The sequence below is a fragment of the Pseudocercospora fijiensis genome, assembly GCF_000340215.1.
Source record: "Pseudocercospora fijiensis CIRAD86 unplaced genomic scaffold MYCFIscaffold_8, whole genome shotgun sequence".
Taxonomy (NCBI): Eukaryota; Fungi; Ascomycota; class Dothideomycetes; order Mycosphaerellales; family Mycosphaerellaceae; genus Pseudocercospora; species Pseudocercospora fijiensis.
Window position 1 is genome coordinate 3,921,746 of NW_006921539.1, and position 12,209 is coordinate 3,933,954.

General features: G+C 51.8%; 5 protein-coding genes across 5 annotated transcripts; 4 read left to right on the plus strand and 1 right to left on the minus strand.

Moving 5' to 3' along the window:
* Nucleotides 1-1,101: 1,101 nt before the first annotated feature.
* Nucleotides 1,102-2,284, plus strand: MYCFIDRAFT_183812 (uncharacterized protein). Its single transcript, XM_007932225.1, has one exon. The coding sequence runs from the start codon at nucleotides 1,437-1,439 to the stop codon at nucleotides 2,259-2,261; it is 825 nt and encodes a 274-aa protein (XP_007930416.1). The 5' UTR covers nucleotides 1,102-1,436; the 3' UTR covers nucleotides 2,262-2,284.
* Nucleotides 2,285-2,755: 471 nt separating this feature from the next.
* Nucleotides 2,756-4,307, minus strand: MYCFIDRAFT_178341 (uncharacterized protein; the record flags this gene model as incomplete). Its single annotated transcript, XM_007932226.1, has 8 exons — nucleotides 2,756-2,770; nucleotides 2,806-2,823; nucleotides 2,867-2,903; nucleotides 2,928-3,190; nucleotides 3,219-3,287; nucleotides 3,320-3,375; nucleotides 3,430-3,527; nucleotides 3,571-4,307. The coding sequence occupies 8 exons, from the start codon at nucleotides 4,305-4,307 to the stop codon at nucleotides 2,756-2,758; spliced, it is 1,293 nt and encodes a 430-aa protein (XP_007930417.1).
* Nucleotides 4,308-5,439: 1,132 nt separating this feature from the next.
* Nucleotides 5,440-5,661, plus strand: MYCFIDRAFT_122959 (uncharacterized protein; the record flags this gene model as incomplete). The annotated part of the gene is made up of 1 exon (XM_007932227.1): nucleotides 5,440-5,661. A coding segment is annotated over one exon (222 nt), but the record flags the coding sequence as incomplete, so codon positions are not given.
* Nucleotides 5,662-7,592: 1,931 nt separating this feature from the next.
* Nucleotides 7,593-9,266, plus strand: MYCFIDRAFT_2169 (uncharacterized protein; the record flags this gene model as incomplete). The annotated part of the gene is made up of 1 exon (XM_007931390.1): nucleotides 7,593-9,266. A coding segment is annotated over one exon (1,674 nt), but the record flags the coding sequence as incomplete, so codon positions are not given.
* Nucleotides 9,267-9,849: 583 nt separating this feature from the next.
* Nucleotides 9,850-10,912, plus strand: MYCFIDRAFT_81254 (uncharacterized protein; the record flags this gene model as incomplete). Its single annotated transcript, XM_007932228.1, has 2 exons — nucleotides 9,850-10,779; nucleotides 10,847-10,912. The coding sequence occupies 2 exons, from the start codon at nucleotides 9,850-9,852 to the stop codon at nucleotides 10,910-10,912; spliced, it is 996 nt and encodes a 331-aa protein (XP_007930419.1).
* Nucleotides 10,913-12,209: the final 1,297 nt, after the last annotated feature.

Sequence of the window (12,209 nt, forward strand, 5' to 3'; positions counted from 1 at the left end):
GGGCAGTTTTGCTCATCCAAGACCCCCGAAACACGCCCGTCTGAATGTATCACGGACATTCACGGACATTCACGGGCATCCAGTTCTCCTCCTTGCCATACCATGGTCTGCTGTCGGTACCGAATATGAGAAGCAGCAAGACTGCGTGGCATTTCTCGAAACTGTGGAAGCTTTGGCGGCCCGACGGAAGTTTGCGCCAAACTGAACCTCAGACCTGACCACTCTCGGCCACTCCTTGATAAGTGTGTCGTAGGCGGACCATGGACTGTGTATGCCGGATTAGTATTGCCACCGTGAAACATGCCCACATGCTGCCTCACATGAACATCCAATATTACAAAGGGGGACCCAGGCAAGAGGAACCTCCACGCTTGAGACCTCAACAACCATTGATCATTTACGCAGAACGTTTGGTCAGGCCAATTTCCGCGCCCGCTGCTGTTTGATACGATCGAGCTTTGCTGTGAAAGTTGACGTGTAGTCCTCGTAGCAAGGCCGCAGAAGTCCGTTCCACGTACTATGTTGCGCAGCTGGGTACTCCCGGTGAGCATGAAGTTGGTTGTTGCCAAGTGTTGGACCGCACGGGATGTTCGCCTTTGCTTCCTAGTCAGCCGTTCGTCGATCACTTGCAGGGTACATATGCAAGAGCTGCAAACATCCGAGAACCTAGACTGCGCCTCAGACAATCGCATGGCCATTCGCTGCTTGCTGGAGAATTCCAGGGTCAGCGCCTTACAGTCAACTTGCCTGCAGGGACATAGCATTGTCGCTTCGGTTGAGCTTTTCCTGGACATGTTCCATGTCGAAGGCAAACCCCTCACTCTCGCGAGGACCGACGATCGACCAGTGGTTCCACATCGTGGATCGATAGACTGTGCCTGATGATGCCGCCACAGGCCGAAACACTACACGTGCTACAGCCGAGCTACCAGACGTTGGAAGGCTGTCATGGCTTATTAGACCACGCGGGGACCACAGTTCCAGTCGAAGCGTACCAAAGTATCACACCAAACTTCAGCTCATCCCGATTTGGACGAATGATATCTTGGTACACTACTATCGGATCAGCGAAGCTGCAGGATCTCCAGGATTGCTGTCAGTGATGTATGCTCCTTGTTCCCTCTTATTCAAGCCCGCAAGTCCGCATTCCTTGCGTGGCACCGCTCTACTGACTAGCTATCCTTCTTCACCATTGCACGGAGGAAAGACTATTGACAACAGCCATTCAGAACATGGATCAAGTCCACACACATGCACGTCGTCAGCCGACATACATACCCGCAGATCCTGGACGTTTTGAAGGCGGCAATGCAACAAGCTTTGCAGATGATAGAAGACGACGTCCGGAGCCGTCGTCGCCATACGAACCTTCTGCAGGCCATCAACGAAAGCATGCGCAACCACAGCAGGGAACAGCATTTGCAAACTATCAGGCCATGTCGCGTACTCTCCCTCGTCTCGACGAGCTATTCGCCTCAGAACAACTCATTGCACCTGGCAAGACAGCACCGAGTCGAGCCAGTGAGAAACAAACCGAGACCTCAAAATCACCTGGGAGCTCGATAAGAGTCGATGGATACCCCGGAGTCTCCTCGTCGCTTGATCAGTATGCTCTGTCCCGCAAGAGCTGTCACCAGGGCTCAGATGCTTCCACACGAAACTCCTATCGCTACGACGACCGTTACCACAAGGACCGTAGACCGACGAATCCTCCTTCGACTGGTGCATATGACCCTGTAAGACAATTGAACGGACACGCAGCATATCAGCCACAAGCTGTCGAAAAGGACTCCGTTCGAGGGACAGATCGAGCTATCCGCGTAAACGAGCTACTCAATCACTGCGAACCCGCTCGTCGCAACACTCCCTCTCACATCGACATTAGCCCTTTCCCAGTCAGCGAGGACCTTCCTCCCTCCGATCGCCATGACAGTCCTATCGAGGACAAGTCCTTCGCATGCAACCCCACTCCCGCGTCAGCCTTCACTCCCGCAACATATGTCTACCAAGCGGCAGCGTACGAGGGAATCCAAGACGTCCCAGGCATCGGCCCACACCACTTTTACAAGGGAGGGTTATGTATACCGACACACGTTTACGGTGAAGCCGTCAACCCCCTGTGGGGTCTGACGAGAGGCAAAGTCCCACGAAAGCGTTTGTCGGTGGCTTGCCAGACGTGCAGGGCTAAGAAGATTCGTTGTGAGCCGTCGTTTGGTGGATGTCTGCAGTGTAAAAAGGCGGAGAAGCCTTGTCGCGTGTAAATCTTTTCTCCCTTGCGCTTGGTTGGTGCGATGGTTTTTTTGATGCTGACGATGTGGTAGGGAGCCTGTGAGGAGGAGACGACTGAAACGGACGGAGTCGCCGGAGACGGAGGATGGGAGGAGGGGGTCGCCGTTGTGAGAATTCTGAGGATTGGGGGGTGGGGACGGACTTGACGGAAAGAAGCGATGGTGATTGAAGGACGCTCGCGACAGGTGTATTGTATCCAACAAGAAGTAGCATATTCTCGTGTTGGCACTACTGTATCCGCGCGACTGCGAACTAGTGCGGAGAATTTCGAAAGCCTACACGCTAGCGACGTCGCTGCTACTGAAGTCAGTCTCGTATGATTTCGATGAACAGCTCATCCATTGACGCAAGATGCAGGATTTCTGCTCTAATTCACAAAAACAGGCTTAAGTCACTACCGCGAAGCTACGAGCTACAATAGCAAGCGCTCAGACAACGTGTCGGGGCCTTCTTTTTATCGAGCAGTTCAATCGGCGTTGTACTCTGCGACCAATGAACGATATATAGATGATCCACTCCAACGACGCCAACGAGCTTGTGGTGTTACAACTGCGTACTACTCCCGGAGACTACCGACCGGCTTGCGTGTCTTGGGACCATAAAAATTTCCCGATCTCGCCGACATCAGCCGCCATCACGTCTGCCCTTGATTCTGTCGGCGATACCAGTCATTCCCCTCCCCGCTCGTGGTGGTGATGCCACTCCAGACAGAAAAGAACGCTTCACCTGGCGCAGGAGGATGCTTTCCGCCGTCAGCGAACCAAAATCTCATCTTACACGTCTTGCTCACCTTGTTTCGATCCGGGCAGACTCCATCGCTCTCGTCCACGTCCGTGAAGGTGGGAGTGTGTGCTGAGCGGCAGAAGGCGACTGGTTGTCGATTCAATGCTTCTTCGCAGTACTGTCTTCTGATGACAAAATGTCCGCACTTTTTCCTGCCGCTGGTCAGTGCTGACTCTCGTGGACCAAGTCAAAACACTCACCACGTGATCGTGTTGCTGAAGCACATTATTGTTGACTGCTAGCCAACAAGGCGGTTGAATTTCCAGCAAAGTACAGGCTGAATTATTGTAGGACATGTTCCTCCTTGTGTGGGTTCCGAAATGGGCGTTTGCTAACTACTCGGCTCGCGCGCTCCACTGCACGTTCTGAGCCTGGTGACAGAGTATGCAAAGGCTGCGCCAAACGTGCTGCGAGGCTGACATATCGCGGCGTCTCTAGCAGAGCATGTGGGAAAGCTTCGGCAGTGCGATAATGGCCCCGAAATCGAACAGGTGTTACAACGAATATTGTATCGTTGCCCAACTAGCATCCCTAGCACGACCAGCGGCTTTGCCAATCACAGTGGTAGCAGTTCTATCCAGAGGGAGCATGAACTCCGGTGGAAATAACAGTAGTGGAGGCAAAGCAGAAAAGCGTCGGTAGAATGTTACCTGCCTGGCTGCCTCGAGGAGGCATGTCAATACCATCCCTGTCGGTTCGCCCACCCGCTTGTGACTTTCAACGCACGCCAGCTGCAGCAATACCCGCATCCCCAAAACGCGCGATCTCTCTAGAGGAGGGAAGATTGGAGATGCAACCTTTTTTCTTTCGGAAGGAGTCCACCCCTTAAGCTTGGAGTGGGAGAAGCTGCTTTGGTCGTTCAGAAGCAAGATCAGCGCCGCCCAGCTTCGCCCGAGGGCCAAGCAAAGGAACGTAGTAAGTAGTCTGGACTCTGGACGGCCTGTACGCGGTAGATCCACGCTTTTCCGTCGCCATACCCTGCTAGACGCATGTCTCTGCGTGCGCTGGCCCGGCAGCCATGCGGCACGCGCAGTGATCTGACAAGCACGCAAGCACGTGGAGCCGACTGCCGAAATTGTGTTCTGCTTGACTGCTGAGGTACATCGTGTTCTGTGAGCGCTGACTGTGCGGATGCTCCGGTGGGCCACTTCTTCATCGGAGCCTCGCCTCGCTATTCGAGCGGCCGTAGGCAAAGGCTCACGGTCAAGCGTCGAGAGAGAAGCACGCCGATCCATGTCGTAATCGGCCCGTACAAGCGTCTAACGAATTGCTGTAGGTAGCAGTGCAAGGCAATGTCCCTTTACAGTTCACATGGGACTTGGTTGTTGCCAAGATATTGGGCATTCTCACCGGGCACGCTATGGCAACGTGCAGCGTGAGACGGTTGACCATTCGATGCGGAGGAGGTATGGTTTGGTAGCGTAGCCTGCTCTTGCTTCTGAGGTGAAGGGCGCGTCGCTGCGCGGGCAGATCTTGTGGTCACTCCAGCACCGCCCGACCCGCTGATTCCAGGGCGGCAGGTACTTTCGCCCTTTTCCTACACATGCCGCTTGCTTCAGCACTCGCCGCATATTCTATCGAGGACAGGTCCGGTTGGTGCAAAGTCATCGGCATGCTAGAACTACGCCCCCACGATCTCGCGGCACGATGGGGTGCGGTGCGGTGACTTGTGACGAGTCAGTGGTCACCTTACGGCCTGAGGTGCCCCAAACTCTGTCGCCCCGGCCAGACCTCGCCGGCGTTCATCGTAGCTGCCCGTCCTTGACTCCCGGCACCCGGAACCACCGGGCCGCTCGACAAGCAAGCAAGTGCCAAGGCAAGCCGTCGGGGCGCCGTGGAGCTTGTGTGACCTTTGCTGCAATCATTATCCTCCCCACTCACCACCACAAGTCGTCTCGATTTTCCAGCTCCGAGTGTGTGCGTGTCAGTGTCACACATGTTATGCTGTCACGTGCGGGACGACCATACGGCGCACAAGACCGCGCACATCAGCTTCTTCGCTATATAAGGCCATAAGGGTGGCACGGCGATCCGTCGTCGCCAAGCTCTCCACGCCAATCGACACTCGCATGCAGGCAGCTCCTTCGCTCCTGAATCTTATCGCCCTTTGTGAGTCCTTCTATGCATGCTTGAGAACCTGTAGTTCTAGCAATGGCGCCAGTGGCCGCAAGCCTGGCGCAAAGCGAATCGAAAAAGAGGTTCTTCGACCGATTGGGTCTTGATGAGCGCAACAAACTGCATCGCCACCTGTATTCATCTATGAAGGTATGATTCCACTCGCCCGCTGGCAACCGCTGTTCGCTGAACCTGTGTGTCTAGGCAGAAGCTGTGAACAGCTGGTCAAGGATATCCGCAAAACGAGATGCGCTCATTCCACAACTAAGGCATGATCCTTCTGTGGAACCTCCCTACACCTTTGGACAAATCGACGAAGAAGCCATACACAACGAAGTCATCAGGATCTACAACGACGCTCGAAAAGACACCCGAATCATGTATGAACTTGGTCGCGACCGCGACGGCGACCATGAAGAAAACTGGATTATCAGATGGCTTCTCTGGCACGTGTTTCGTTACCGGGATGATAGGAACAGTAGTAACACCCGACGGCGCAATGCTGATGAACCCGACGCAACCTCGGATGGAACTTCAGATGCTGCCGACATGGGCTCTACTGTCGAGGCGGCCGCCAACGTGACCCAGCAGGTCATTGCAGATGCACACAGTGACCAGTCAACGCCACAAGCCATGCGGTCACCTCCGCCCTCGACCGCCGCGAATTCTGCCTCTTCTTCCTCGCGATTCTTCGACCCAGTTCGAGACCAATTCAGGACTTGAGGACGACTTGCGCTCTGGAACGCACTGGCAATGCGGCTCGCGGCTCATGGCTTGCACTGCATCGTGGAGGCGGAGGCTTGAAGTTCATACGTGGTCAAGATGATCTGGAGGTTAATGGCCACTCGCCTGCGAGTCGAACAGAATCAACGCTTCGATCTCTACTCAACGCAACAGCACGATTCGAAGCGGCCTATACTACCCGAACAGCGACCTGAAAGTCCAGCATGGCCAACACGGCCAACACGGCCAGAAACTCATGTTCGCGTTTGAGGCAACAATGCCAAGACTGTCTTGTTGGCGTGTCGTTCATCGCACATCGCACATGCTCGGACCGAGGAGGCGGTATGCGCGGAATTACGGAATAGCTAGACCTTGGCCTTTTTGAAAGGACTATTCCTACGACTTAGGTTACACATCGAACCCTAACGAATTACAATCTAAACAATCGTCCTACGAAAGTTATATCGTTAGCACTAGCTAGATCTCTTAATCTATATAATATAGATTAGATATTAAGGATATCTCTAGTAACCTAATCCGAGTTCTAGTAAGCCTTCGGAATTTATATTAATCGTAGCCTTAACCTAAAGATATAAACTTCTTCTACATTTTCGTACTATATATATATTAGTAGATCTCTTAATACTATTATAGACCTCGCTATATTTATCTAGTACTCGTATTTTTAGAAGACTAAATATCGACGATACTAGACTACGCTTATTATTACTCTAAGCGTAGCTATAATTTCTACTTCTATATAAAAGAAATAGTTATTAAACTAGAAATATCTCTAGAAATTTTTAAAGATAGTACGCGTAACGCGTCTTACGCCGACTCTATACTACTTACGAAATAGGATTATTAGTATATTATAAAAGATAGATAGGCCGAGACTTTCGCTCTATTTAAGTCTTTTATAAAGGAAGTATTAAAGTAAGGAGATACTACTATTATACGTTGTTTGTATTATATTACTAACTATTATAAGTAGACGAAATCCTTACTTATCGTCTTGTTTTTATTAGTAGATTAAGGTTTTCTTCTACTACTTTCTTTTAGAATACGACTTTTATATTAAGTACTTTCGAGGATATTACGACTACTATTCTAGATATATAGGTTCGGGCGAGAAGAAGGTAAGGTAAGATAGAGATCGACTTTAAGAACTAGAAGGCGTAACTACTAATAAATCGCTACTTAAGGCGTAGATAGATTTGACTCACGGCAGGTACGTGCAGCTCTCAACTTACACTCAGCGTCCAGTTCCTGCCCTCACATCAATCATCGCCAAGATCTCTCACAAGATGCGGCTCCTTCCGTACGCCTATCTGCTGCAGAGTAAAAGCTTCGCCAGCTGACGGCCACGGCCACGGCCACGCCCCGCCGTAAGCTGTACCTACCTTGTCATGTCAACGAGCGTCGAGCGATATGCAGATAAAGTTGCCGACGGCCAGAGAGGACAACGTGACGCTCCATGCTGTTTCACGCCATGAACTTGGCTAGCACATTGTATAGTGACCCATGGTTTTAACGATGAGCGATTAATCTCAACTCATAGTCAAGAACATGCAGTTACAGTTACGATTGGACCTGGGCGCCTTGACCACACAGCAGCAGGTATTCACAGATACCCTTCTTCCACTGGAAACGATCTTAGCACGAGAAAGATGGACACTTCAGATGACATTGATCTTGCCATTATTGGCGCCGGCTGGCATGGCATCACAATGGCAAAGACATATCACGCGGTCTATCCAAATGCCTCGATAATGATTCTCGATTATGCAACAACTCTCGGCGGAACCTGGGCTGAAGATCGTATCTACCCGACTCTCAAGACCAATAACATCTGGGGATCTTATGAGTTCAGCGACTTTCCCATGTCTAGAGAGAAGTATGGAGGTCAAGATGAAAAGAACATTCCTGGACGTGTGATGCATCAGTATCTTTGTGATGCAGCAAAATATTTTGACATTGAGAAGTATGTGCGGTTGGGGAGGAAGGTCGAGGAAGTGAGATTGAGGGATGGAGATGGGGGGTGGGAAGTGAATTGGAGAGGAGTAGATGGCAATGAAGAAGGAACGATCGTGGCGCGGAGATTGGTCCTGGCAACGGGATTGACCAGCGAGCCGTTCGTACCAGATTATCCTGGACAGGAAAAGTTCAAGGGCCTAATGATACACTCGAAACAGCACACTGCTCGGGCTTCAGAGCTGGCTCGGGCCGAAAACGTCGTCATAGTCGGCGGCAATAAATCAGGCTGGGACGTGGCATACTCCGTCGCACGATCAGGTGGCAAAGCACACATGCTCATGCGACCTTGCGGTGCCGGACCAAACTACGCGTGGCCACGTCTGTACAAGTTTCTAGGAAAGACTTCGTCGATAGCATCACTATCTTTGACAAGATTCTGGACACTCTTCGATCCCTGGCCATTCCAAAAAGACGGCACCCTTGGGACTAGCTGGCTGAGAACATTCTTACACACATACTGGCTCGGTCGCTGCATCACAGCTTTGTTCTGGAAATATCTTCACTCTCGCAACATAGCTTGCAATGGTTTCAACAAAGATCCTCAAGTCGGCCTCCTCGCACCCTGGAGTTCCCCATACTGGATGGGAGGATCCCTAGGCACATTGAACTACGACACAGACTTCTTCTCCGAAGTCAAGAAAGGCAACATAATCCCCTACCACGCCGAACTCCAAAGCATCGAATCCCACTCCGTCCACATCTCACCCACCCCCCAAACCCTCTCCAACATCGACGCAATCGTCCTCTGCACCGGCTGGAAACCCGTCTCCCCCATAAAAATCTCCCCTCCAGACCTCCTCAATTCCGAATCCCTCGAATCCAAATCCCTCTCTACCCACCTCCGCCACAAGATCCTCCAACACTGTCCTGACCTCGCCAACCCCCCTCGCCCTCACATCCCCTCTCAGGAAGTTACAACCCCCCTCCGCCTCTACCGCTTCCTCGTCCCCCCATCTCTATATGATCTCCGCTCCTTCGCAGTCCTAGGTCTAAACTACACCCTCCAAACCCCCATCGTCTCACAAACCCAAGCATTATGGATCACGGCATATTTCTCCTCCCACCTCCAATCCCAACGCCAATCCCAATCTTCCATCCTTACTTCCACCCTCCTCCACACAACCTACGAAATTCTCCGAAGACCGAAATCGGGCAGTGGATTTGGAGACAAACATCCGGATTTGGTGTTTGATAGTTTGGGGTATGTGGATTTGTTGCTGGGGGATTTGGGGGTGAGGAGGAAGAGGAAGGAGAGTTGGTGTCAAGAGTGGTTTGGGGTTTACGATTTGAGGGATTATAGGGGACTTGTGGAGGAGTGGAGGGAGGGGGTTAGGAGGAGGGAAGAGGAAGATGGGAAAAGTAAATGAGGGAGATGAGTGGGGGAGGGAGGGATGGAGGGAGGGGTGGGTGAATGCGATAGAGGTCTGTTATGAATGGATGGTTGATTTTCTTTGAGGATTTGCGGAGAAAGAAGGCAGGCATTGTGAGTGGGAAGGGTGAGAGGGAGAGATTTCGGGGGCGAGAAGATGCTCACGAACGAATCTAGTGCTGAGGAGGACTTTGGAGGAATTTCAAGGCTCTTCTCGAGATTGCTTGGAGATTTACGAGCAATGACTTTGGCGTTGATGAACTGGCTTGAGACGACCAGTCTAGGGAGTTTGAGAAGTATGGAGTTCATATGAGTGAAGCATAGACGGGTTGCGTGCATGCCACTTCCGAACATGCCCACGTGCAAAGTGAGCTCTGCCAAACTTACGAATTTTGCATGTGAGAGCTCATATCTCAGCTCACTTCCATCGCTTCGAAGTGAGCTGGATAGATCTTGTTCAACTTTCCATCTTTTCTCTTCTTCATATACAACATTGCCATCTACCATTTGCATACGACCGCAATACCATCAACATGACCTTCCGCTTCTTTCACCTACCACGCGAGATCCGTGATAGGATATACTGCCATCTACGCACCGTCGGATCCTTCTCTCTCGAGCGCTACGACGGAGATGTTATCAAAGCGTCGATCGATGTCAAGGTCTCTCCTTTGCATCTTCTGGTCAGCAAGCAATTTAAGAATGAATTTGTCGCGGTCGTCTTCTCTGGCGCAACACTCGCTCTCGGTCCCACCTCTCTTTATCAAGAAAAAAGACATGTGCTTCCGGCCCTGATTATTGATAATGTCAAGACTTGCAAGGTCGACTTCTTCGTTCCATATGGAGTTCATAAGGTGCAGAAGGAAGTTCGGCTCAACACTATTTGCGATGCGGATGTTTTCCTTGATTTGCCAATTGAGGAAGGAGAGCGGATTGGCGACGTACTGGACTTTGACGACGACCAAGACGAAGAGGGCGAGGATTTTGAGGACGTATCAGAACCAGAGACCGAATGGGAAGACACTGTTGAAGGGCTGGATTTCTCAGATTGTGAAGATGCTGACGTAGGGCAAACGACTCCAGCTCCGGCCTGGCTCTTTCGTCGTCTTTCGCAGCTCCGTGCTCTTCAATCTGTCGAGCTCATCGTCACATCCGGCGAGCCAATGCCTGCTCGTGAGGACGATGGCCCAGCCGACACCTTGCAGCTCATTGCAACCGAGCTGAAAGATCTGCTTCGGGTTCCATTATTGAGCAAACTCGACGCTCGTCGCGTTGTTGTCAAGGATTACGGCTTTCACGACACCAAGTTCGCTGGTGTTCAGCGCTGCGGAATCTGGACGGCAGAATCTGGTTGGAGGATTCCCGAAGAGGTGCAGGCCGCTGGGCTGGAACTTGGGACGGATGAGTGCACTGGATGGAGATGTGGTGACCCGACATGCCTTGGAATTGGCAGTAAGCATCCAGTGAGTGTTGTCTATCCCGCTTGATCATGCTGATCAGGCCAAGATCTGCTGACATATTAACTCGCAGTATCCGAGGAAGTGGTTCAAGACTCCTCAGCAGGTGGAGAGGGAGTTGGGCAAGCAGAGAGAATGAAGCATATTGCATATGAGTAGGGAAGAAGTCATGACGCGATTTTACGATTAGAATCTGAGGATGTAGCTTGTCCTAGGCTCTTGGGCACATCTGTCCCACATCTATTGGCTGCGAGGGCATCAGAAAAGTTAGCGTCAGAGATGGGTTTGAGTCCCGCAGCGATGGCACCAGATTTCTCATAGTCGTCTGTTGCTTGGGGGCTCGCGGCACTCCCATGAATGCATTATACCTCCAACTCTCAACTGAGTCGCCGCTCTTTCATCACGACGTTTCTGCTCGTGACCTGTGCAATGGTGTTCGGGGGTGGTAGGGTGATCGTGGTTGAAAGGGTCATGCAGATGCTTCCCATCTGCTGAAATACGGCGCCGGTACTCGTCATTCAAGGAGTGTTTTAGTGAGAACAGTCAAGCTGAAGTTCGTTGTGATTTCGCGCCAAGGATGGCGCTCGGAGACAAGGGTCCACCGGCTAGTAAGCGAAAACCTTATCGGCTCTAGCAAATTCAGCGCACTCAAAAGTTCTCTACGCTCTCTGCCGTCTGTTCTGCATTGAGATCCCGTTCATCCTCTCGATACACCACACACAAAATGGCCGACGAAGTGTACGATGGTGCCATCGGCATCGATCTTGGAACCACCTACTCGTGCGTTGCCAACTACGAGGGCGCCGGCGTTGAGATCAGTATGTGCGAAAAGGCGGGCGAGCAGCATTGAATATTATCCTAACCACATTTTTCGCAGTCGCCAACGAGCAGGGAAGCTTCACCACCCCATCCTTCGTCTCCTTCACCGCCGAGGAGCGTTTGATCGGTGAGGCCGCCAAGAACAATGCCGCCATGAACCCAGTCAACACCGTTTTCGATGTCAAGTGAGTGCGCAAGCAATGCAAGAGGCGGTGGAGAGACATACTAATGCGCCTTGACTATAGGCGTCTCATCGGACGTCGATTCGACGACCCAACCGTCAAGAAGGATATCGAGTCGTGGCCATTCAAGGTCGTTGACGATGACAACAACCCAAAGGTCCAGGTCGAGTACTTGGGCGAGACCAAGACCTTCTCGCCACAGGAAATCTCTGCCATGGTTCTCGGAAAGGTCAGCATAGCGAGAAAGATGGAAGTTGGGATCGCAGACTGACACCGTGCAGATGAAGGAGGTTGCTGAAACCAAGCTCGGCAAGAAGGTCTCCAAGGCCGTCATCACTGTCCCAGCCTACTTCAACGACAACCAGAGACAGGCTACCAAGGACGCCGGTGCTATCGCTGGCCTTAACGTCCTCCGTATCATTAACGAGCCTACCG

Excerpts from the sequence above, each read along its gene's own strand:
- MYCFIDRAFT_183812 (XM_007932225.1), top strand. The coding sequence starts at position 1,437 with ATGTCGCGTACTCTCCCTCGTCTCGACGAGCTATTCGCCTCAGAACAA.